Raw genomic sequence first — 26,368 nt, 5'->3', positions numbered from 1 at the left:
GATCGATTACGGGATTCGCAAGAGTGGATCCGACCTGCCCTCAGGACTCGTGGCTTGCTCGAGGACGGCTACCTACTCGATTGAAGAGTGGGACGAGAGCGGCACGAGGACAATGAGTTATGAGAGGGGAAGGTCGCCCCTCGGTAAATGAGGCGAAAGAGGGTGAAGGCGTCGAGAAGACACACGCCCTCGACATCGAGCGACCTGGATTTTTAGGGAACAGTGGAAAAGTCGTAAAAATTCTCGCCCGTCAGAAGATTGGCCATCTTGATGATCTTATCGCACTTTTAACGTTTGTTGTCGCGCGATACGAGTTTCATAGTTGATACGAATTGATTGATCGATGTAAAACGATCTATGCGAAAGTTTTATATGGTTGGTTCCGCGTGAATGGCAAGTGTTGAAAATAGAAATTTTCGATTTTCGAAATGAAAAAGTTCAATTTTTTTAAACGAGGATGCGAAAATTAATAAACGAGTTGACAATGATTTTCTAATTTTCTAATTAAACGCATCATGTTGCCTCGTATAATACGATGGTTTATTTAAACACCACGGATATATTTCGCGAAGAGACAAATTGGAGAATAATGGTTCGGACGATATAAAATTATCTAGACTATCGCAACGTATAATTACCGTTTCTATTTAACGCAGGAGGTTGTGATTAAGTACGGTGGTTTAGTAAATTGCGTGACTCGTTCTCCTTTAATACGTCTTTTCCTTTAACGAAGTACGTATTTTATATTCCGTCACGTCCTATATTCTCTTCAAATCCGTTAAAACGTAATTACGTATAATAAAAGTTGCATTGTAACCTCTCGAGGTCGTCATCATCAAGCTGTTTCCTGTAACGCTGCGCTATAACGTGTAATACAATTCCATTGGACTTTTCACCTTCTCTCTATCCCCGTTTTCTTTCCAATTTTCAAATCGAATTTAAACAAATTAATAAAAGAAGAAAAAGAAAGAAAGAAAGAAGAAGGAAGAACAAAAATTAATTTTCTTCCCCCATTACAAAAAATTCTTCATTCAAAATATTTTGAAAAAACGAAAAAATCGAAAAACCTTTACCTTTATAAATTTTCCACCTCCGGTATCCCCCTCCCCCTGCCCCCCAACTATCGTTCCTAGAAAGACTTCCCACCGCGTTCAAATTAAAAATCGCCGCGAAAATTACGATCGTTCGAAGCGATAAACGATCTCTGGCCAACACATTACCGAGGCTTGATGCATACGAATTCCACGTGTGATGATGCCGCGTGAAAAGAGAGAGAGAGAGGGTGAGAGGAGGGACGAGGATGGAACGCGAGTTCGGAACACGCGGAGAAAAGAACGGACGTCTGTCGCTGGTGTTGCTTGTCGTAAATTGGCGCTCGCTATGCCGTCTAAATGATCGTAACTAACGCGACACGAACTAACGTTACGGAGAGGGAGAAGGAAAAGAGAGAGAGAGAGAGAGAGAGAGAGAGAGAAGAAGGCACAGCGCGACTCGTTTCCTGCTTTACGCATCGAGGATTGATTTACGCTCGTATTAATTTAAGGAGGGCCGGTTCGGCGACGAAACGCGCGTATCTCAAAGGAATTCCTATTAAATTGAAAATGATTCATAGAAGCAGCGTGGCGGTCTCGTTCGTAGCCTGTTAAACGGTTTCGTTTGATGCGGGGACGCGATTCGACGATTGGTATCGCGCGGATTTGCTGCGCGGAGCTGGAAGCAATTTTGGGAGGATGGCCCGAATTTTTTTTTTTTTTTTTAGCAATTTAATTTAGAGAGAGAAGATCGACGATTCGAGAGAAAATAAGGGAAAATGTAAATAAGAATTCTTGGTAAAATCGAAGGAAAATCTTACACGATTATAATTGTATACCGAGTTAAAAAATAAACGTCGGTTTGATTAATCATGGATAAGTACTATGATTTTCCGAGTATTTATCCAGAGGAAGATTTATTACTATCCCCGTGGCAATATTTCAAGCCCGTTTTCTCGCTCGTATAATCCACTGATCGCCTTTCTAGATTTGTTTCTCCTTCCTTTCGGGATAACTTTTTCAATATAATATCCCTTTGTCGACCGTAGGATTGTTGTTTCTCGTCACTCGGTGATTAATTCTCTTCTTTATTATCACAAACTCGTGAAAACGTGATTTACTTGCATATTTAAACAATTTTGTATCGCATGAAAACTTGTTCATCGTTCCAATACGAAACATAGTTGCGACATTCTCTGTACAGCTCGCATTATACGCAACGTCACGAAAAACGCGTGTGCGACGTGATCTTGTCGTCAAAGGGTTAATCAAAAGCCAACACTGGAGCGAGTCCGCTCACGCTTATCTGGAGGCAAAAATTAAGAACGGGATTTAAGACTGCGCGCGTTAACCTGGCTCGCGCGTGTTACCCGTCCTCTTTTTACCTGCTTATCTAGCGGTCGTGGTTACGACGCCTCGATACGTTATCCGGCCGATCCGTTCCACTTGCTGCGACTTACGATTATCCGGAACCGGGTCGATCTTGATGCCATTCTCTTCGTTAACCCTTTCAGCCTCCGAACACTTTGGACAAAGCGAAATCGAGGAAACGTTTTATCGATGAATTGTAGAGAGAGAGAGACATTGGCAAATGGTGATTTGTTCAGGAATCAGGAATTGTTCTTTTGAATCCATCGTATTGAAAATAATTAAGATGAATAAAAAGAGTGAAAGGTATTTTTAATTTCTTTCCGTCCATTTTTCGTGTTTTAATCGATGGACGCGATTTTTTGAACGAAACGCGAAATAGAGGAAACGTTTTATCGATGAATTGCAGAGAGAGAAATGTTGGCAAATAATTCTAGGTTTGTTCAGAATCTCTTGAATCCATGGTATTGAAAATAATTAAGATGGATAAAATAAGTGAAAGGTAAAATTTCTTTCCGTTCATTTTTCGTGTTTTAATCGATGGACGCGATTTTTTGAACGAAATAGAGGAAACGTTTTATCGATGAATTGTAGAGAGAGAGACATTGGCAAATGGTGATTTGTTCAGGATCTCTTGAATCCATGGTATTGAAAATAATTAAGATGGATAAAACGAATAAAAAAGTAAAATTTCTTTCCATCCACTTTTTTCGTTTTAATCGATGTGATTCTTCGAAGTTGATCGATTGTTTATGGATTATATGCGCGTATCGTGGCATTAAACGAGTCTAAATTGAAGCGTTGACGCAGAATAAACACCGAGGATTTATCTACTATCTTCTTCATTAGTTGGTACCGGCCATCACACCAGGAACGAGAGTAAATAACTTAGCTTATCTCGATAATGCGAACTAAACACGTAGCGCGTGTAATGTCGTTGCTTTGTAACGATATGCCAGAAACATCGCACAAGTTTGTCGTACATGCATACGCTAGATCTTGTCGTATGCAGTTTTCACGGGGCGCGCTTGAAATGATAACTCTTCCCTTCGAATATAACATGGTACGTGTTCCCATGATAAATTGCGCGCGTTGTCGCAGACACGTATGAAAGACTATTCTTTCTTCCATTTTCTCAGAACCTTTTTACATTTTATACTCGTGATAATTCTAATGATCGTATCCCTTGGAAATTGTTTCCTTTCAAAATCATCTTCTAATAAAAACACCTCGTCTCATTTCTATTCACCTATGAATAATCCATTTCCATTTTACTCTAATAATACTGGAATAATATTATTTGGTCAATTTCACCTAAAGAGAAAACCTATCGAAATCAAATATCATTCAAAGTTCAAATTGTATTCTTTTCGTCTTTTACCTCGGGAAGCGTTACAACATCCACCCCTAATTTCGCGCCACAAGATTTATACTCGACTCCAGTCGGTGAATATCTCCGACCCAAAGGATCTCCGGCATCTCTGGTCCACTCTAGAAATTCTCGTGTAATATCCAACGATGAAATGAGATAGAGAGAGGGAGAGATAGAGAGAGAGAGAGAGAGAGAGAGAGAGAGAGAGATCGAGGGAAGCTCGCAGTCGAAAGTCACTTATCTCCTCGCCGAATAACATTCCCTCCTCTTATCTACGCCTCGGTCTAACAACCGAGCAGGACACGCTTTGCTCGTGAACTATTAAACTTCGTTATGACCTTGCCGGTGCTTCCAACGTCGCTTTATGCGCCTCGTAAAATTTATCTGGATCCGTGGCTAGCGCGGATTTCGAATTCGACCCTTGTTTACCGCTCTCTAAACGCTTGCTTTCAAGAATAGCGACAACTTCTTCCCCTCCTCCCCCGTTTCTCCTCACTTCACCCGACTTCTCGTGTCGCCGTTCGAAGAGATTTCGTTGGAAATGCGAGATAGTAAAAAAAAAAAAGGAGCGTGATAAAGGGGATGATTTTTATTATAGAGGGACGTATATTCCTGTCTACAATATCGTTACGGCTCTTCCTGGGAAAAATTTTGATTAGAGTGGTTGTTGCCAAAGTGTCGTTGAATTGCGAAATGCCGGTAATTATTATTATTATTCTCGTTATCGATTCGCTTATCTCGCGATGATACGATTTCTTAGGGTCGATGAAGAGACAATAGGATTTACCAGATGAAAATCTCACCAGATGGATGAGACGTCGAGATGATGAATAGAATTTCTTGTAATGCAAAATAAAAAGTGTTAAAGAACAAGATCGATTGGAATTCGTAATAAGATTTCGTAGTAATAAAAGTTCGTCGTGTCCTCGATGAGAATAAGGATACGGGGATAGATTCGCTCGTTTTGGTCTGGCAAAGAAATTATAATTGGAGCACATTGCGCTTAAATAAGGCGACGGAGCATATCCGCGTATACACGGAGGAAATTTCCCACGAGCGCATTTCATTATCGTATCACCGTGTTGTTGTTGGCTCGGAAAGCTAAGAGCTGGAGAGCTAGTTTTTATTCTAATTAAAGTTGATATTTATTCTTGAGAGCGGTATATAAAATGTTGTTTACGTCGCGTTCGCAAGTAGGCTTCGAAGAGCGTTTGATCTTTTTAGGAACGAGCGCGATTTACAAGTTGCAAATACCGCATTGTCCTCTTATCTTATTTCCCAGAGGGATAAAAGCGGAGGTGCATCGCTAAAATAGCTCGTACGTACGTCCCCTCTGGTTTTACGTAATCTTCCGTTTCAATTACACAGATTTAATTTCGCGGTGCATCATCCGTTTAAAATGTTTATCATTTTAAATAAAAACAGCCGCACTTTCCATAACTTTGTATAAAAATCCAAAGAAGGAAAGGAAGAGGAAAAAATTTTCTCACGGAGAAAAATATAAATCCAATTCGCTCCATCCTCTAACTTCGACGTTTCGTTAGTTAGGAACGAAAAAACTTACCGCGTCACTTTCCCTTTCCACAACAATCTTCATCTGAAACAAAGGGCATGAAGCGTCAATTAATCACACTGCGATCGATTTAATCCTTATTCATCCTTTATTATGTACACAACTTCTCGTACGCTACGCGAATGTTCTCAGATCGGCGAAAACCACTCTCATCCTCCTCTTAAGTTCGTTCGAGTACCTCAACGCGGACTCGTCGATCCTAACGTCCTCCATCAAAGCGTCACAGTCCAAATGCGTCTCGTCGCAGGCCCTGTGATGATGCTTCAAAACGTCGCCCGGATCGAAATGGTGCGCCCGCCTCGTGGACGGGTTCAACGCGGTCAACGCGTAATGATTGTGCACCGTCAACGCGCGCCTGGTCGAGACGAAACTCTTCACCGAGTCGCCCTCAGGCGAGATGCAGGCCGTCCTCACCGTGTCCAGATAATCGAAATCGGTGAGAATATCGGTGGAATTGTCCCCGCCACCGTCGTCGCTCCTGTTCGTCCTCGTCTGCAGCTCGGGGAAAAAGTATGCGTTTCTCACCGCGTAAGACGCGAAATCCTTGAATCCCCTCCCAAGCTTGATCCTCTCGTCGAGCAACAACTCGTGCCAGCTCTTCCTCCTGGACGGGACGATCGCCTCGTCGATGTCGATGGGCACCACGAATTCGGATCGATGAAGATTGTCGTAGAAGCAATGATTGTACGGTATCAGCTCCATGCGCCTCTTGATCCAGATATTCTCGGAGAGGAACCGCCTCCTCGAGATCCTCTCGTTCGGCAGGTCACCGGGAAGCGTGAGATTGAACCATCTGATCACGTTCGACCGCTCGTACAGCCTCAACACCCTCAACACGTTCTCGTGAACGTTGAACACGTAGAAGTAGAAGAGTTCGGCGCCAAGTATGCGGTGGAGCTCGACGAAAGCGACGATTTTCCTCGAGATATCCTCGTCGAAGTCCAAACCCTTGATGCACAGGGTGAATTGACGGCGTCGCGCCTCAGCTTCGCTCCTGCTGTCCTCGTTCTTTATCGCTAAACTATGACTAGCATTCTGGTGGCAGGGCTCCAGGCCTACGTACACCTTGGACGGCTCGATCGCCGCGTCGGGTGGTAATTGACAACCGACGAGGATCCCCGCGTAACTGTCCACCGTCTCGCCCCATTCCTCCAGCCAAATCGTGGACACCAGTGCCTCCACGCTCACGGCTCTGCCTCGATCCTCCTCTTCGTACCTGGTTCAACAAGCAGCAGAAAAGAAAATTATTTGACGATCTGATAAATTTCTCGAATTAATTCTCGGTTAAGCGAGATCGAAATAGGCCGAGTGTTTCTTCTTTTTCTCCTTCTTTTTTTTTTTTTTTTTCTTTCATTAAAGCATAACCCGGTTTCGCGACTCGATTTGCATAATCGTTCGAATTATGAAAATCGACTGCTTTAATAACAGGGTATAAAGAAAATTTGGCGAAGAACTTTGGATAAGAAAGTTAGATTAAAGCGACCGCTCTCGAAGGAAAGGAAGCTGTCGTTAACCCAATAAAAAGCCGAAACGTTCTCACAACTTTGTTTCATAAATTTTTATTAATTATAAAAATATTTATACCCGAAATATTTTTAAATTCTCAATTTTTCAATTCTCTCTTTCGACGATTCCAAGATAAATTTAAAGAAAAGAAAAAAGTTCCAAGAAGAAGAAGAAGAAGAAGAATACGAAGATACAAGTAATATAGAATACGAAAGCAGGATCGGAAGGAGATCGGAGGGAGATCGGAGGGAGATCGGAGGGGAATCGAAGGGGCGAAAATGTCTCACCAAACGGTGCAGAAAAGGGCAGAGGTCGGCAGAGGTCCACGTTTAACGCCAATCACCCTGAGGCTTGGATAACCGGCCACTCTCAGGTCCAAGTGGGCGCTGTACAGGAAGAGCTGTCCAGGGATTGTCTCGAGCCACTTCTCGTCGGCTAACTTGAACGTATTTAACGTCGTTCCGTACGTTCCATTACCGTCGCACTCCTTGGAGGGTCTGTAATCGAGTGCCAATCTCCGCGCCCACGAGTAAGCCACGATGCTTCTTGTGCCCGGGGGTACGCCACCTGGAAAATGTGTCAGAGAGATTGAGACCGTGCGATAGTCGCGTGACGCATGCTACGCTCCGCTCATTAACAAGGAAGCGGCGGTGCACGCTTTTCGGCTAATTAATTCGAAGGAACGAGACTGGGAAGGAGGAGGAGGAGGAGGAGGAGGGGATACCGCTTATTAAAGCTACGTCGCGTGAAAGGCATGGCACCCATTCTCGATGTTCGAAGGAACCGGGAAATCTTATCCGCCCGTGGATAATTAGATTCAATCTGTTTAGATAATGTTTACGGATAAAATATTTTAGTTTAATTCTTCGAGTGTTACGCACGGTTTACGTGAGTTACATTCGAGCACGTGTGCGCGTATTCAAATGTAGGAAAATATTTTGTGTATTAATAACGCGATCATTAAGGAAGCTTTCGAATTTTTTCGACTGTAAAGATGGACGGATGATACAGTTAATATTTTAATTGTTGGTAATTACGTAATGCAACTGTATCCGGTGTAATCTTCATTAATACACGTTATTTTCCGTTATTTTCGTTTATATACGAGTTGGATTTTATTTTCGTCGGTAGTTGTATTGAAAGTAGAGACGCGTTGTCAACTGTACCAAATCGCTGGGAGCGATAATTATTAGTGACGTTCCCTATGAATAGAGTAGCAGCCTAGACGACGAGCATCTTAAACCGGACGGAAGTATTACGTCACGAACGAAGCCGGACGTCGTACGTATCGTGAATACGTTTACGTGTCAGTGGACGATCGTGCCACGTTCGAATCGTTCTCTCTCCTCTGTAATTTCTAACCAATATCCTTAATCCCTGCTCAGTCCCAAGAGACGTCGAAGCGCGTCACCGACCCGAACGCGCATTCGATTAGTTACGTTTACAGGATTTCAATTACCTCGTTTGTTAATCACCCTCTCTGGCAGCGAACACGGAACAGAGAAACTCGTTTCCCGCGTAAAAAAATTCGCAAACGATCAGGAGTCACGACCCGGTACGGTCACGTATTACGTATAATTTTAATTCCTTTTCACGAGACTCGTTTAATGGATTCAACGATGAAACATGTCGTATTCGTATCGACGCTTTCGCTCGCCTAGATTTTCTTCGTTCTTCCCTTATTATTATTTCAATATTATTAATCTAACAGCAGTTGAAAATCTTTCTTCGATCCCCGAAACTGTTTCGTAATTTACGACTACTCTAAAACGAGTCGCTATTCCACTCTATCATCGAAATAAATACGTTGACAATCGCTAACAAATCCATCCACTCATTACGAACATTAATCACCGTAACCGCAAAGCCCGAAAGGCAACGCGAACGACACGTTTATAGCCGATATTTCATTCCTTTCTTCGAACCCTATCACTCGCTTAATCACGCGTAAGCCTCCATTTTCCAACCATGTACTCGCGCGCCCATGTACGCATAAAATATCAATTTTCCGTTAATCCTCGAATCAAATTAAATCGATTAAATCCTCCTCTCCCATCTCGTGCGATCGTCTCTCGATCGCGTCTTCCTTTTTCCCCTCCCCTTCCCGTCCTCGTGCAAAACAATTTGTTCCGATCGAGCGGAACAACCGCACAGCCTCCATGCATCCTGCCCTTAAAAATTGTGTCTACGCTCGACCCTACAACGACCGCGTGTTGTGCCGATGCCAATCTTTCGCTTCCTCCTTTCCCTCGACACGAGACACCACGGTTCATTGGGCTTAGAAAGAGAAAGAGAAATCTTTTTCCGCGTGATTGATCCGGACGAGAATGAAGAGGTGACGGTGGAAAAATTGCGAAGAAAAAAAGCTCGTTTTCCGATACATGTTGGTGAAACATACACGCGACGGGCAAAAGTTTGTATTGCGCTTGAATATTTTTGCGAATAATTTCAGTTGGATGGTCGTAAATTATCATACGTATGTAAATTATATACGCTCAAGAGTCGTTTAAAATATATATACTGTTTTTTTCAAATCGTTGAACGAAACATATTCGAGGAGTATTTATATAGTCGTTCTTAATATCTTATTCTCGATTTTTTTTAGTCTCGATTATATAAATTTTCAGTAATTATTTCCAAGATTTAGAGTTTAAGAGGAGTTGGAGAAGAAAATGGTCGATGTGTACGCGGCATTACGTGGAAGTCGGAGAGCGAGATCGGTAGATGAATCGAGCTGTAAATTACGTCACCTAATGAAGTCGCTACCGCCAAGGAACCGTGTAAAGATTTGTGTCCACGATAAGCCCGTGTCACCGCACCGCGGTTGATTTATGGTCCAAGGTGGGGTGAGGTTTTTGCACGCGATTCCAGTCGACTCGATTTCGACGGTTTTCTCGTCGAATTACCTCCACCACTGTCGGTCCTCCGCTCAATGGAATAGTTGTTCTCCATTGATCTTAATCGGTCGAAACGATTTCGAAACGCGATTTCGCGGAATTAAATGCAAAAAAAAAAAAAGAAAAGAAAAAAAAAGAAAAAGAAAGAAAGAAAGAAAAGAAAAAGGAAATTCTCTCGCGATATTAAAATTGATTAAAAATTTAGAGGATTTAAATTTATCCGTCTGTACTCTCAGAATAGAAGAAAGTTTAGAATTCCTTAGGGGGATTCCAGTCGTTCGGCCACATTGGTCGTGAACCATAACGCTGAATCCACATGTTCAACTTCTCGCGGACGTTTCTCTTATTGGTTACAAACCGTAACGTATTATACGAGCCGCGTTGAATCCCTCGTCGAACAACTTATTCAAAGGGAATCCAGCGTGTAATTCGAAGAGAATTACGCACAAGCCTCGTTAGAATTGACGCGATTAAGCGTAATGGTCCCAACTATGAATCGATGGCCGGCGCGCTTGGAATTTTCCTATTCTTTGTCGGCCGCGTCCAACACTGGGAAAGTATTCGTAGATGGGAAATAGTAACGAACGGTAAAGTACAAATCTTCTCTGGGGACTTGGAACGAGAAGAAAATTATCACGTGAGAACGATCCCACTGTTGGAGGTTTCCTTTTCGTATCGATGAAAAGATTTCCTCGTCGCTTTTATTCTCGCTCCAACTTTTCTTCTTTTCCGTCGTGTCACTCGGGAATACCTTCCTCTGAAATTATGGCTGGTAATAAAATGTTTACGATTTCATAAAAACGGTGAATAATTACGCTACGACTCGTTACGAATGTATAAGAATGTGATGCGACATCGACGTCCCATAAAGTCGCATAATATTTTTAACAGAGAGACGAATTTATTAAAAGTCGGAGAAAAATATTTTTCCTTTATTCTACTTACGAATGACGAGATGTAGATAATGTCGAGCATTTCTTTTTCAACTTCTTCGAGATATTCAAACGTTACGCAATAATTAGAGAGAACAAAACAACGATTTTGATTCGATTCATCGATTCAAAATTGTTTCGTTCTCTCTAATCGAAGATCTTTAAAGAGAATCGATCGATAAAGAAAACCACGGAATATAAATTTCTCGTAGCTTTGATATACGCGTATATAGGAAACGATAAATAAATTGAAACGAGAAGCTGTTTCTCAATCAACGTGATCTCGATAACAAGGGAAAAAGAAATTTTAAATCGTTGAATAGAAAATTGACCGCGTAAGTTCTCGCGAAATATCGTTTCTCGAAGCAAGGGGGGCACACGTGTTTCTTTGGCAAATGAGTGTACAGAGAAAGAAAAATGGCCTACCCCGAAAAAAAAAAAAAGGATCAAGAAAAGATACAGACGTGTCTCTAATCGCTTGCCGTGTAACCTAAGATACGAAGAAAGGGGGAGGAGGGGAGGAAATAAAAGCGGGCATTGTTAGGTGGCAAAGGAGCTGCGGGTTGCGAACCGTTGAGCGATAACGAAAGGGCAAAGGTCGCGCGCTGCTGGAGGCGAAGGAGCGCGGGCAGCGGAGAAAATTGCTTACCAGGCGTGGGAGGAGGATCCGCCGGTGGATCCGGGAGTTGTGGCGGCGAATCGAGCAGAGTCAACACGCACAACGCTGTGACCAGCACCGCGATCAGGCCCACTCTGCACAGCCTCCTCGTTCCCGCGACCGACATATTTTCACTTCGTCCCTTCGTCCACCCCCGCGTGATCGGCCGGCCCCTCACTTTCGATGATCCACTTTCGATCACCTTCCTCCAAGCCTCGAAACGTTCTCGAGCCTATCCATGTCCCGCCAACGTTGATTCGCGCGATTCGATCCTCGATTGGGGATCCTCCCAAAGGATCGAGGAATCTCCTCCTCTTCGATGGATAAACAGATCTCTTTCGTGGAGAAGAAAGGAAAAAAAAAAAAAAAAAAAAAAAAAAGAATATGCTCGAGTCCCCCGTCCCCTCCGTTTGGCCTGGAATCGGCCTAGATTCGGGCCAAACGAGACGACGACGCGACGCGAGAGCAGGAAGCGTTTAACGTCATTTTCCGATATCTTGCACTATCTCGACAGGCATGCGCGAGGTTCAGGTTTCGAAACGTCACACGATCGTTGGCAGATCCGTTACAGGAATGAAATCGATATCCGCGCCCAAGTGACGCATCACTCCTCCTAGCTATCGCCTCGAATTCGCGGTGAATCGATCAGCGGGATCAGGCTTTTCTGGTTCACGCTGCTTTGCATAACACGCTCCGCTACACTTTCATCGCTCTTAACGCTTCTTCGCGCTGCTCTAATGATCCGCCAGAAGAATCGAACGACACACACATATCTATGTATACATATACATATATAAGTAGCGGACTGGTTCACTGGAATCGCGGAAATCTGGAGTTATAGGATGTGGTCGTAGCTTTTAAACGCGATGTTGGCGTGCGTAGTGGTCGTTCGACGTCCGAGATTGAAAGTTGGCACGCGATTCGACTCGACGCGTGGCTTTCCACTTTCCACTTTCCACGATCGACTCGAATCCTCGAAACGTCGAAAACTCGAATTATCTTTCTCCTCCTTTCTTCGTCCGGCTTTCTTTTTCTATCTTCTATCTTCTATCTTCTGTCTTCTATCTTCTATCGATGGAGCGATTCTGGAGGACGAACTCGTTTCTTCGCTCTCGAAATCTCGAAGATCGGCGATCATCGAGCGTACCGCGAATCGTCAGGGATGGTAGGTAGGGGTCTTCTCGGAAAAGTGATTCCCGCTCGTAGATCGACAGACCGGTACCAGAGCGTACGGGACGAGGCGCGCGACCAGCCTGTTTAATAGTCGCGCCCGCGTGTGTGTGGGTTCCCCCAAGGTGAGCACACGAATCTGTCCGTTTCCAAGCTGCGTAAAAACCAGCGTGGAAGCTGCACGACCTCCCACGCGACGCTCCCCCGCTTCTCTTCGTAGAAACGGTGGACCATGTATGGTCGCGTTGCCTATCCCTGCCGCTCCCCTCGCTCCCTCGATAATCTAATTAACCTGGTATCTCCGTCGCTTCCAACGTTTTTTGCTGCCGCCACCAAGTTTCTTCTGTGTCCCGTCAATCCTCGCTCCCCTATGCTTTGCTCGCCTTTTTACCTCTCTCCCTCTCTCTCTCTCTCTCTCTCTCTCTCTCTCTTCGTTTTCTTTTCGCTCGACAACCACCGTCTAGCTTCTTTCCCCGCCGCTTATTTGTACCACGGATCACGGGATCAATGGATCCGTCTCCAGAAGGGATCGTTATCGAGTCCGTGGACGGAGATGGAGGGACGCGTATCGCGATTCAGGCTGGCGTGACCATTCCAAATTCATTCGACATCGGTCGGGCTCGCCTTCCCCGGAACGATGAACGTGGAACGATGGTGATGAGATTGCGTTTCTTTGTCGCTCGATCTCTCGGTCGGTTCCCCCGACGCTTTTCGAACCGTGAGAACCGATCGCTTGATCGACGTCCCTATTTACCGACCGAACGAGGTAAAACGTTTCCTCTCCGGCCTCTTCGCTATTGACCACGCGTTCCGGTGCGTCACGTATCTGGAACAGTCCCTCCTAGTTAACCAACCGTTCCACAGAGTTTCAGAGGCGTCGTAATATTCGCGTCGCTTGCCGGCCACTCGTCCACTCCCGTTTCCCGTCTTCTTCTCGTTTTTATCGATCGACTCGTTTCCCGATCGGGACGAACGTCGACGGCCAGAACAACGCCACTTCCGCTCTTCATAGTCTAACGATCGGAGAGGATCTAAACTCCTTTGTTTTTCTTCCGACGACCACCACCACCACCACCACTTGGTAAAATCGTATTCCGTATTCACGGTAGCGGATCGCTTTAATGGAACCGGCACGTTGGGCGGAGCTGTGCAGCGAGGAGCGTTACAGTTTTATTAAAATTCACCTTTCTGCCTGTGGCCAGAACACCACGCTCCTCTCGCCTCTCGTTTCCTCGCCTCCTTTTATCGACCGGTCGTATCCTTCGCTTTTCCCACTCGCATCGCGATTGGAAAGTTGAAACTGGTATCGCCTCTCCCCGCGCGATCCATGATCATCGCGAGCAAGAGGAACGGTACGCGGGCTCGAAATTAATCCTAGATTAATACCCGCCGCATCGCGAATTATACCGTCGTTCCTCGATCAAATTTCCTCCTCGAGATCGTCATCCCGCCGTATTTAACAACCGCACGCACCTCCGTCCCCATCCTTCGTCGAATTAACACAACCGGGGATCGTTAATTACAATCACTGTGTACGATGTAATCTTCACACCTTTGTAACAATCCTTCTCCTCCGTTACGAACGAATCTTAACGACACACCTCGTCTCGATCCTCATCCCACCGGGAAAACGGGATCGCTCGTATTCGAGCGAAAGAGAGAGAGAGAGAGAGAGAAAGAGAGAGTGAGAGAGTGAGAGAGCACGTGGTCCACCCCCAAAAAACACAGCCGGTTCCCCGTGTAAACGTACGTGGGCGCACGTGGTCCGCGGATCGACCGAGCGGATTGGCGCAATCTCGCCTGCGCGAGAGTCCGGAGCGTACTGCGTACGAGCGGGAGGTGAACGCGCCACCAGAGCCAGCTCGAGTCCCGACGACTTTGGACCCGTTGCCTCGCCGTTTGCCAATGCGCCTTCCCATCCCTACTCGCCTCCTCGCCACGGCTACGACCTACCTCTTCCTGCCTCGTCGTCGTCGTCGTCGCGGCCGCTCCTCTGCCTAGCTGCTGCTGCTGCTGCTGCTGCTGCTGCTACTACTACTCCGTTCTGCTTCTCCTCCGAGGCCGGATAGTTAGTTGACTTTACCTTGTCGCAGCCTTGCGAACCACGCCGGCGAGCCTCCTTCGAGCCTCTGTTTTCTTTTCGCGTATTCGCGGTGCCGCTTCGACTTAAGATCCGCCATGAATTAACCGTGCGTCCATCCGATCCTCGTTTCATCCTCTCGTTTTTTCTTCTCACCGATCGAGTGCTTTCTCTTCAGCGGTTTCTCTGCTTTCTGATTGTAAGATGGCAAGGAAAAGTGTCCGATCGTTTTTCAACGCTTTCGTTTCGGAAGTTGGTGAGGTTGAAAGTGTTGGCTTGCACAGTTTCGACGGGATCGAAGTGATAAAAAAAAGTGAGTATGCAAAAACTACGCGCAACGAATTATCGGTCGATCCGAATTTTAATCTCCTTCGAGCTGTTGTAAACTCGACGGAGCAAGAAGCGATCCTGCAAATATTCTTTCCTCCTAAGAATGATGGTAGGAAAGAAAACACGTTAGACCGATGAATTTGGTAACACACCGGAGCTTGGAGCGCGCCCGTATACGCTTAATCGTTCCCGCTTTTTCCCATCCGCAAACAAACCAGGGGATCCTTTTTCCCTCGGTGTCCCTGGTGATCGACTCCTCTCCCCTCTCCAGCTAGATAGAGCTTAACGTATCTTTTTTCCACCGTCTCGCCGACCACCGTGAAGCCACTTGTTGTCGTACTTGTCAAAGCGTATTGCACGTTGACCGATGGCGGCAAACCGACCGACCGGGTTCATTCCCAAGACGTTCCTGTTGTTCGTGCACGTGAAGATGGCTCGAAGAGAGAGAGAGAGAGAGAGAGAGAGAGAGAAGGAACGTCGCGTACATATTTTTAACGTTAGAATAGAAAGCGAATGTTGGAAGATAGGGCTTGGAGGTAGTTGATTTCATTGGCCAAGGCAAATGAAATTCGTAGGTGCGAACGGTTTGGTGGAGCGGTTGCCGCTTAATGTTTGCTCCGCGAAAGAGACTGATGACTGCAAGAACGATTCGAGACGGTTGTCCGTGAGCGGCGTAATTATTCCGTGGCTACCCGGAGACGGCGGAGAGGATCCGTGTTTCAAGGGCATGGAAATTGTACTACCGCCATTAGGATTTAAATCCTGGAATTATACATTTCACGCGTACTTGCCTTACTTTCTTTTTTGTTGAAAATAATTAATGTTCGTGAGATATTAAAAAAAGAAAGGAAAAATCTGGTCAACAGAAGAGATTTAAAAAATTCTTAAGAAATTCCTCTCAAGAAACGTTTCGTATTCTTGATTTTTTCTCAAAAAAAAAAAAATCAAGTTCAAAGGCGATCGAAATTTCGAGTTTCAAAATAAATTGGAGGAAAGATTCGTTCTCTCGGCCAGTAAACAGTCCGAACAGCGAGTAATTCGAGAACAGAGTCGGCTTGAGATAGTGAGAACAAATGGAGCACCCTGTACGCGCAACCAGCGTCCATGCACGCGGACGCCAATTTATGAACTACACTAGAAAACAGGTCTAAAGCTTCTAATAAATGACGTTCATTCGAAGCATCAGATACGATCGTGTCATCAATCCCGGGTGAAAGCGAGAGGTAATTAATACGACATAAACGTAATCGATACCACGTACCATTTGCACGGTTTCATTTTCTGAATGAAAGAAGATATAACAGATGCAATTTCCTGGATCTGTCGTCCCTCCTCGATCGCCCGACGCGTACGTGCTCCCCTCCGTACGATACGATCGTAATCACTCGAAATGGGCCAGGAATTAACCAGTCGGGGATGCTGGTCTCGGGGAAATGAAAGGGCGTGATGCATAAATCATGAAACGGGAACAGGAGAAATCAATCAGACGCGAAGGGGAATCGATTTCTATGTTTGCAATTACACGTTGGTTAATAGATAACGTTTGCAAATGTCATACATCGTTTTCTTAAACTTAAAATTCTTAGATATTACGTATACACGCTCGTGAAACACGAATACTTTTTCTTTTTCTTTCTTTTCCTTTTTTCTCTCTTAGTTTTTATTTCGCAATTAATCGCATGGTATGCATACGTAAGAGAAAGAATAATAGGTTTGTTCTTGAGGCCTTGAAGAATCTTTTCAAAAATAGGAAGCATTTTCAAAGGAATTCGAAGAGCTAATGATTGGAATTTAAACGGATATTAGCAATTTCTTCCTTTAAATGGGAGACTGATATTGCATTATTATTACACCTCTAAATTTTTAAAAAAACTTCCAAAACGACACTTACAAAGAGACTTTACACCGTTCTTTCAAATAGAATACTTCTAACACCGGTTCTCGAATATCACTTTTCGAGAACTTTAAACTTTATCTCTTACGGAAAATATATAATATATAATCACGTAAATAAAGAAGAAAGAACGTCACTCGAGGTGCGAAATAAAACTAGCCCAAAGAATCTTCTGCCTTCCTTCCTTCGCCTAGCCTTTCTTACGCCTCTTATTTACAAGACGATAAGTAGAGTTCAACCAATAGGGCTCGGTCGCCTTGGCCAAGAACACGATTGCGTAATCGGGCTGGCGTAAGATCCGTGGGACGACGTGCGAAGAGGAATCGGTGACGGGACACTTGTTTCCGTTCACGGCGATGGTATAATGCACCACCGTGCGCGCACGAGAGAAAGGCGCGCGAGTCGCGTCAAAAGAAGCGGGCCGAAGCGGGCCGAGGCTGCCTCGTAAGAAAGACTGCACGCATCGGTGGAATACAAACGACAATCGTTCGAAACTTATTACAGCATGTAGAAGAAACTCATAAATGCTTATGACTTTCATCCATGTCTTTTTACGCCAAGCTTCGAGCGATCCAGTTAAAGGGTCATTGCGTTCTGATTGAGTTGGAAAGAGAAAGAAGAAGACGAATATAGGGATAAAGATTTGTTCAGATTAGTCGTGTCATTTGAATTTCTATCATTCGTTTCAAGCCCGAATATACTTTAACTCTTTCGATATTCGTCGTTCAAGGAGATTCAATCGTTGTTCGCAAGACGAATCTATCGCTTAAATAATATCATAAGAATCAGAATTTTCGACGGAAAAATTTCGAAATAAGCAAAAACGATGCGTTTCTCAATCGATCAATCATTACGATTTCAACGGTTTCTCTGAAACGAAAATAAACGAGATGTCGCACGTTCGCGTGATCAAACGATAATCGAAACACGGATATGATAATGAAAAATCGACCGATTCGACTCAACTTCTTCAACACTCGTTAAATCAACCGATCTTCCGCGTAACGAGAGCGAACTCGAGAGGGCGTTTCGACTCTAACGAGAGTCGCATCGCTTCCAATTTAAATCGAAATCCTCGAATCGGACGCGAACCCGGGACTAATCTGAACGAGGCTTAAGAGAGAGTTAAGAAGGGAAAGGAAGAAAAATACATAAGGCGAGGGGGAGGGGAGGAAACGGGTGGAAACGTCGGGGGAGAGAAAGGAAAGGACAGATGGAGAGGCGCAGATAAGAGCGAGGGAAGCGAACAAAAGGAAGAGAGAGCGGTCGCCGTGGCTTCTTCTCGACGTCATTTGTAATACCGAATGGCCTAATGATGGGACTGGTCGTGACAGGACGGGGAGTATAAAAGTGGAAGCGTGCGATTGCAAGGATTGAGCGCGGAGATGTCTGTCCGTACCTTCTTCTCTCTCTCTTGAGAGAGAGAAAAAAGAGAGAGAGAGAGAGAGAGAGAGAGCACGCTCGTTCAGCCGTGGCCGATGATTGTTAAGGGCCCAATCTCGGTGAATACTTGCAGGCGCATAATGGTGATTCGCTCGATCGTAGAAACGGAGGCACTCCACGCGACTTAATCGCGAGCAATTTTTGCACGCCGGTTATTACCGGAGGGAGTGATCGAAGGGAGTGCACTTACGAATACATATTATTCTTTGGAGAACGTATCAGGGGCTTCGAGTCGGTCGAATCGTTAGCGGAGCTACTTCATTACGATGTCAAGTTTTTTTTTTTCCTTTCCTTTTCTTCTCTTTTCTTTCCCTTTCTCTCCCCCGTTCACGGTTTCTCTTTGGTGAGGAGGTAGGTTAACGAAGAGTAATTTTACCGTCCTTCCGCGGGATACGTATTTTCTTGTATTTTTCTGATTAAACGATCGCAACGGCTTCCATAAATTTAGATGTTTCGCGCAAGAAATTCTCCGCAGAACGTGTGACCGGGAATGATTCCGTTCTTGTTTAACTTGCAATTACACGGTTACGGTTAATCTTTTCTTTTGCCCTTGGATGTAATTGCTCGCTCTGAATTATCAATTCATGGTGGTAAAGGAAAAGTAGATATACATGTATACATCGTCGTCGCGCAAGTAAGTTTTCACGCGTTGGAATTGGTCCAATCGAGATTTAACGAAATTGAACGTTTAATTAAGTCTTAAGAATTAAAAACGTGTTCTAAGAAAATGATTTCGAGAGACATGTAAATTCATCAGATCAGAAGAATTCGTGACGTTCTTTCTCAATTGTTCAAAAATCTTTCTTAAACTATTATCATCAATGTTTATTCACCTTCATCGTAATATATTACGATCTCTCGACGAGTTATAAATTATATGATAAAATTCGTTAAAAAAAAGGAAAAGTAAGAAAAATTTATCCTTACCGTTGACATGGAAGACTCGCGAGAGAAGCGGAGAAAACGAGCGTGAACGATCTTCGCGCAACGATCTTAGCGCCGAAACTCTGGTTACAACAAGAGGAACGCGATGAAACACGATGGCAAGCGTTATCGATTAAGAATATCAATTCCACTACGCACCGCGGGAGATCCGGTGTCGCGTAAATCTCTGGCAAAGTAACTCTGTTGCCCCGACTACGATAAAAAGAACAGTTCGGGGACATTATTCACTCGGTAATCCGGCCTTCGCGCTCTAAAACGGAGGATTTATACTTACAAGAGGCCGCGTGTCAAAGCAACGCGAAAAGAAACCTGCCCACACAGGTAGTATCGGTAAGAGATTGCGCGGTATGTTTTACCGTGTCGCAGCGTGAAATTGTGAACGGGCGGCGAGGCGGGCACAGGCGAAACTTGCCAATCGCGAGAAACCTCGGGTAAAAAGGCAGCCGTGCGCCAAACGTGGAACAAATCTCAGAGTTTCTTCCGGTGTGAGGGGAGTTTCTCTGAGTCGAGTTTACGCCAGTTTTGCAGCTATAACGCTGTGGGAGATGGCGTAATGTCGAAGAGCCGAAAAAACAACCGAACGTCGAGAGTTATAACGCGAAACCACGGAGTTATTCTGAATTTTGTACCGGAGAAGAATCGAAGGGAAGGAATCGACACGATTATTTTTGAATGTGAAATTACGGATACTGGAGAAAAAAAATCGAATGTCGAGATGATTACGAATGGTTTTTCGAACGCGAAATCATGGGTTATTGCGAATTTTGTATTGAAGGAATAGAATGTTGAGATGGTTATGATGGTCTTCGAATTATGGATTATTTTGAACTTACTGAGAGAACTGAGAAGAATCGATGAAAAGGAATCGAGATGGTTATTTTTTTTTGTGAAATTGATTGTGAAATTACGGAGGAAAAATCGAATGTCGAGAGTTATGATAGGTTTTTGAACGAATGGGAAATTATTCTGAATTTTGTATTCAAACTTTCAAATATCTATCGCGATTCTTAAAAATTACGATATATAAAAATATCGTGAGATTGAACGATTTTGATCTCGATCGATTTTGAAAAACAATGCAATGAAATTCCTCGTCGTCGGGGAATGATATATAATTTTAAGAGTTTTATAGTTTTTATTTATGGGTAGGAACGTTTAAATAGACGTTCGAGTTTCGATCGAATTTTATGCACAGCAATAAAACATACTTACGACATTTAAGTGCGGATCGAGGTTCGCGTCAAGTCAAACTCGTTGAAACATTTAATTACATGATCTTAAAGCTCTTTCATCTCGTAATATACCTGGCTATCTTATAATCGGGATTAACCATGAATCAACAATAAGCTATCCGCTAATATTCGATCAGTCAAGAATGATTTATATTCAGCTTCTCGTACAAGGTATGCAACAATCAATCTCCAAGTAATCTATATCATAAGAGATTGGACACGAGTCCAAACAGACCCGACTGACTGCACCTTCGACAATATCATCCCCCATAAATTCATTATAGTAACGAATCGAGTTAATGGTAGGAAAGTCATCTTGAATAACGATCTTGACACAAGTGGCTATATTTTACGAAGAATTTTGAAAAAATTCTTCTCTTTCTCAAGGAAATATCCGTGCCACTATTCTTATTTTCGTTCTGAGAAATATAAAATTTTTTATATATATTTTGTGCCTTTCGATAACGTTCGATAACGTAGAATTTAAAAATATGAATTTTAATTCCGATACTTCTTTAAAAAAAAAAATGTATATAATCAGATTTTCTCTAATAAGAAGAATATTTTAGGATAATTTTATCATTTGCACAAGCTTTTTTATGATTAGCAATGCTACTGAATAATATTGTTGTATCGCAACGTACGATTAAGATCTATGATAATAAACTGAATTAAGCGTATAAAATTCTTATGCGACCAATAACTACTCCATCATTTACATACATTCGCATTTCATATGCATCTCATGTGCATATCCCATAACGATGATGTATATACTTTTACAATTCCAATGGTATATTCCGATTAACCCGCTCTCTTCCTCTGTATCGCCATATTTATATTATTCAAAAGCGATCCCCTCCCCGAGAGAAATATAAGCTCCCTTGGGGAGATAAAATCAGTTGTAAAATAAAAGAGAATTATGATCAGCCAGAGGACAACATAAAAACGGGGAAGGAAAAAACGGTGCAAAAGCGCCTCTTGGTCTTGGACTCTCGATAAATCCAATTATACCTTTCCTCGAAGCGGAATTCGTCGCTGTTTGTCACTCGTCCATTCACAAATTTCGTCGTCCACAACTTCCCCGTATATCACGCGATATATTTACTTCCAATATTAAAATTGTAACAAATCTTTCATTATTATCATACCACCTCTGTTCTCCTCCTATTCAACCGTTAAGAATTAATCTCCTCTCTATGCATAATTCCATAAAACTGGACATCGACCACCATTATTATTTACCTTATTCTCCTTCCCTCGCTCTCCTACTCGACCACCAAGAATTAATCTTCGCTATCTAATTACACGAAACCTCGACAACATCAACCGCAACGATATTTCATAATCTCAACGTATTTTCTACAATGCGCCGCGATCATCTTATGTATCCCCTTTTTTTCTTCTCCTCTCCTTTCTACCATCCAACCATTAAGAATTAATCTTCGCTACTTAATTCCACAAACGCGACGACACTGTCCACCGACCACAATTATCAACTCCGTGTATAATCTCAATATAAACTCCTGACCACCAACAACCCTTCCCCAACCTCGAACAATCCGCAATCCACCTCCGCTCGTCGCTCCATCCATCTCTCTCTCTCTCCCATCTAATAACTCACGATGACGCATTTTACAATAATAACAACAATAACAAGCGATGATAGATTTAAAACACATAGATTTAAAAACTCTTCTCGCGCCAATCTTCTTCCATTCTTCATCGAAAAATAGAGAATTCCGAGTCCTCCCCATCTCCGTGAGCGATCGTCATCGGTATGTCTCCACCCCTCCCCCTCCCCCTCCCCCACAGGCCTCGACCGCCCGTCGATTTACCATTTCGTCGACTCGTCGATACATCGGATGCAAGATGGATGCAAGCGGGCACGGCGCACCGAGCCGCCTGGCCACATTACCGCCGTTAGAATCCGTTCCTCGTGGTCGGCTACGTGCTCGGGGACGGTGAATAATGCGCCCCCATCTAGCCGACCTCCTTGAGTAGGATCCCCGGTCGGGGGCGCAAAAGGGGCACGAGGGGGGGAAGGGAGGGGCAGGGGGGGAAGGAGACGGATAGGATCCCGTTGCGATTCTCTTTCGCATCCTACGTATCGATCCATCCGGCGAGAATGCACGCGCGTACAGAGTCGGTTGATCAACGGTGAACGATGAAATTGCGCGGAGGAAGATCGATCGCGGCTCGGGGGACCGACCGAGCTCTCTCTCTTTCTCTCTCTTTCTCTCTCTCTTTCTCCCTCTCTTCTTTTCTTCTTTCGTGAGGCGAAACGAGGCGAGGTAATGGGACCCGACACGTCTCGGCGCGATGCCAATTTGCATCGCGTTTTGCGAGGAATTTTTGCAACCACCTTTGGGAAATTTCTAGGGTGAACTTTTTTTTTTTTTTCGAGTCCACGTTGCGATATAGACGTACGTTGCTTGCGACGAGGATCGAGTTGACTTTCGATTCGATCGAGGTTACTCGGTTGAGAATCGAAAGAAGAAGAAGAAGAAGAAGAAGAAGAAAAAAGTTCACTTCGAAAGATGGAACGTCCGTGAATATCCAATTTTATACCTGGGTACTGTAAATAAAGGCTACCTCGATCTGGAGAGATTTTTCAAGAATTTATACCCAACATTTTTCACTTTTCTCGCAAGCTTCTTCAAGGATCCGACCCCGTGTTTCTGAAATTTTTCATTCCTATATTCTTCTCTAGTAGCTCTAATTTCCTCCGTCCTCACCTTGAATTTTTCCTGTCTCTTTTATTCTCTCGCGTTGATTTTCACTTTGATTCACTTGGCGGATTTAGATTGGATGTTTATTTTATGGTGTAGAGAAACTATCCGTGTTAGAATATAAATCGTGACACGCATACAGAATAATTTTTCTTTCGACGAAAAGGGTTAAATAGGACGATCAATCTCTTTCTCTTGCCTAAAAGCAGCATTTACGCTATCATTTAATCTGTCTACTTGTAAAATTTTGTACACAAGCTTCCATATCCACGATGTGTTACGCACAGTTAACATCCCGTTCGAGGTCTGTATCCTTTCACAAGGAGCAAATAGCGCAACCGTTAATCCTCGCCCCACTCGATTCGATACGTCCACGCAGCATGATGCGTGGCGGTTTATTAAATATGTGCTCGTTCTCGAGCCGTTCGATACCGCAATTTATATTGCTAATTAAGTAATTGAAGAGAAGGCGAACGTTCGAGGATAACCGCATCGCCTTACGTCCTGATAATCTCTCGAATCCCTTCCTAGTTTCTAACGTTACGAAAGTGTGTAAAACGAGAGGGGGAAGAAAGGAAATCTAGAAGACAAGAAGAGGAAGGAACGGAACGTAGGAGGAGCGTAGAGCAAGTACGTGACATCACGGTTCACGATTCAGATAGCCTCGTTGTAACGAACCTCTTACATCAGCCGTGCCAGATTTATGCATCGGTAATTACTCTCTGTATTACGATCGGGATAATAAGCGATCGTGGCGAAGGACGAATCGTTTGGTGGTTGGAGCGCGATCTCGATCTCCACCCGGTGGAGTGGAGTGTACAAGGCCGCCCGTAGCGCGATATCCATTCGTGTGCCGAGTGATAAAACGGGCCGTGCACCTGATAATCACGGCCACGATTAATCGACGTAGATATCTGGAGCTCTCAGCTCCGCTCTATCACGGAACTATTTTGACCGAGGGATATCGAGATAACGAGGCCAACGACGCCTTTCATACCAGTTACCCCCTGGCAGCGATGATGGTATTACAACGTTGTTTTACGTGATTTATCTTTTTCCTTCCTTCCTTTAATTGGGTCCAAGATTCCTATTTTTATATATATATATATACATATACCGTTTCAACGAGGAATTTTCTTGATTTACTTCGTTTAACCGCGTTTTCCTTCCTGATTCGAAATGATTGCGCTCGTTGATATTTAAATTTTTTGAATTGAACCCTTATGAAATTATGATGCGAGGAAAAGTGAAATTTCTGAACGAGTGAATGACCCACTCGGAGCAGGAATTCCTAGAATGAAAACGAGTTCTATATTCTTGGAAATATCCCGCGACTTCGAGAAAACTATATGCCATACATCAGCAATTAAAGTATAATTAAAGCACAATTGTGGACTGGAAGAACAGGCTGTAATAAATTAGACTTCCATCTTCTCTCTCGTAGTATAAAACGATATTTTCTCTCTCTCTCTCTCTCCCTCTCTATCAATCGCTTTGCTTTGCTACACTTATCACTTCTTCGCATCGGATCTTAAATTTTATCTTTCGCATTTTCTTTCTTTCTTTTTCTTCTTTTTTTTTCCCCCCTCAACAAAAATACACATATACGCGCAACGAAAACTGTACACGCAAGAGTAACTCGCTCGAAACCTCATTTTCCACGTACGTATATATCGCGCCATGATTTTTTTACCTCCAGCGTCCCCCCCAAGCGTTTATTAAGACGCGATAACTAAAAAAAAAAAAAAAAAAAAAAAAAGCTATCACGGTAATTAAGGGCCATTCCTTGCCACGCTAGACGCGTTTATACACGCGTTGTATTCAATTAACTATGAATGGTAACTACGAACGTTTCTACGAAGAGAAACTCCGTTACGGTGAAAAGAAAAGAAATAGGTAAATATTACCCTTTCGTCGAAGAAGGGGGTGAAGAAGGGGTTTTCTTTTCTTCTCGAAATCGAATCTTGCGGTCGTCTCGATACAAATTTAACGCAGCTCGCGGGATATAAGTATCGACCAAGCCTCGGCCACGCCTTGTCCAACCACTCGAAACGCAAAAACATGTCCCATTATCGACCCTCCCTTGCGCTTGTTTTCATTCGACCGATTTTCATGTTTATTTAAATCACGCGATAGAGCCGGCCGATCTGTGGGCGGCGGATGGAGAACGGGACGGGCAAGCTGCTTCTTTATACGTTTCTTCTGTGTCGTTAGCTCGAAGGGGGGTTGTTAACTATTTGCGTAAAATTTGCGGAAACTGGTAGTGTAGAGTATCATCCCATTATCGATGTTCGTACACAAATATGATAATAAGGATAAACAGAAATAAAGGGAAATTGATTTGAAAAACGACGCAGAACACAGTTCAACGATGCACTTTATAAGTTGTTGGGTTTATATATATATATCTATGCAAAGGTGCGTGTATTTATGCGTGAATCGCTGTCGTGACGCGATCGTCGATTCGATTCTGTTTCGACTGTTCCCCTTTTTGAACTGCCGTGCGACGCGACATAAAGACCTCTCTCAGTAGTAGAACAAAGGCATCGACGTAATCCATGTCTACAATAATACACAGTTCATTCCTATTTCCTTTATTAAATTTTATATTCTTTCTTTCTGCTGTTGTTTTTCGTATCGAATCATTTCACAACCTATTCCCTAATAAAAATACTTTTCCTTTCATGAAAAATAGAAGCACGGAGGTAAATCAAAAAAAATCGTAAAAATGTCAAATCTTATTTTTTCGTATTTTTCGAATAGTTTTCGAATCGAATCGAATTCTAAAGGTATAAAATACAAAAGGAGAATTATTCAAGGGAATCTTAAACATGGTTCAATATCTATTTTTATTTAAAAAAATATTCCTTCTCGCTAGCAATTTTATGTTTAAAAAAAAAAAAAAAGAATTTGAATTTCAAATCGAAAATTCATTTTCAACAGACTTGGAAAAAATTAAAATTCACGCGTATTCCGCTTTTATCACTCCATCCAATGAAATATGGATTTGCGTGGGACTGACGCGTGTGGGAGAGAGCGGAACACGTGAGAGAAGAACAATAACGTGTAACACTTAAGCCAGGACGGAATAACGGTGTCCATTTTTACCATTTTTTTTTTTTTTTTTTTTTTTCTAGAAATTCATCTCTTGACAAAGTAACTGTAGTGTCAAGCGTCTCAGCTTCGTAGAACGGTTATAATTATT

At 43.5% G+C, this 26,368-nt stretch overlaps 1 protein-coding gene across 3 annotated transcripts; it reads right to left on the bottom strand.

Moving 5' to 3' along the window:
* Window positions 1-5,413: 5,413 nt before the first annotated feature.
* LOC122715725 lies at window positions 5,414-14,737 on the bottom strand. 3 transcript variants are annotated; one of them, XM_043938138.1, is made up of 4 exons: window positions 12,144-14,370; window positions 11,329-12,110; window positions 7,138-7,417; window positions 5,414-6,560 (listed from the first exon to the last, which is right to left on the bottom strand). In XM_043938138.1, exons 2-4 carry the CDS (start codon window positions 11,462-11,464, stop codon window positions 5,459-5,461), a joined length of 1,518 nt encoding a protein of 505 aa, XP_043794073.1. In that variant the 5' UTR covers window positions 11,465-12,110; window positions 12,144-14,370; the 3' UTR covers window positions 5,414-5,458. The 3 variants fall into 3 exon arrangements, with proteins under 3 accessions (XP_043794073.1, XP_043794074.1, XP_043794072.1); XM_043938139.1 differs by having other exon boundaries at window positions 11,329-12,875; window positions 14,258-14,352; XM_043938137.1 differs by lacking the exons at window positions 11,329-12,110; window positions 12,144-14,370 and adding an exon at window positions 14,461-14,737.
* Between the last annotated feature and the right edge of the window lie 11,631 nt (window positions 14,738-26,368).

The sequence above is a fragment of the Apis laboriosa genome, unplaced genomic scaffold (genome assembly GCF_014066325.1).
Source record: "Apis laboriosa isolate Shangri-la unplaced genomic scaffold, ASM1406632v1 scaffold40_cov151, whole genome shotgun sequence".
Taxonomy (NCBI): Eukaryota; Metazoa; Arthropoda; class Insecta; order Hymenoptera; family Apidae; genus Apis; species Apis laboriosa.
This window is presented reverse-complemented; position numbering and strand designations above follow the sequence as displayed.

Coding starts and splice junctions, on each gene's coding strand:
- LOC122715725 (XM_043938137.1), bottom strand. CDS start 14,722: ATGAAACGAGGATCGGATGGACGCACGGTTAATTCATGGCGGATCTTA. Junction 7,418..14,460: donor CGACGACGAGGCAGGAAGAG/GTAGGTCGTAGC, acceptor CACATTTTCCAG/GTGGCGTACCCCCGGGCACA. Junction 6,561..7,137: donor GCCCTTTTCTGCACCGTTTG/GTGAGACATTTT, acceptor TTGTTGAACCAG/GTACGAAGAGGAGGATCGAG.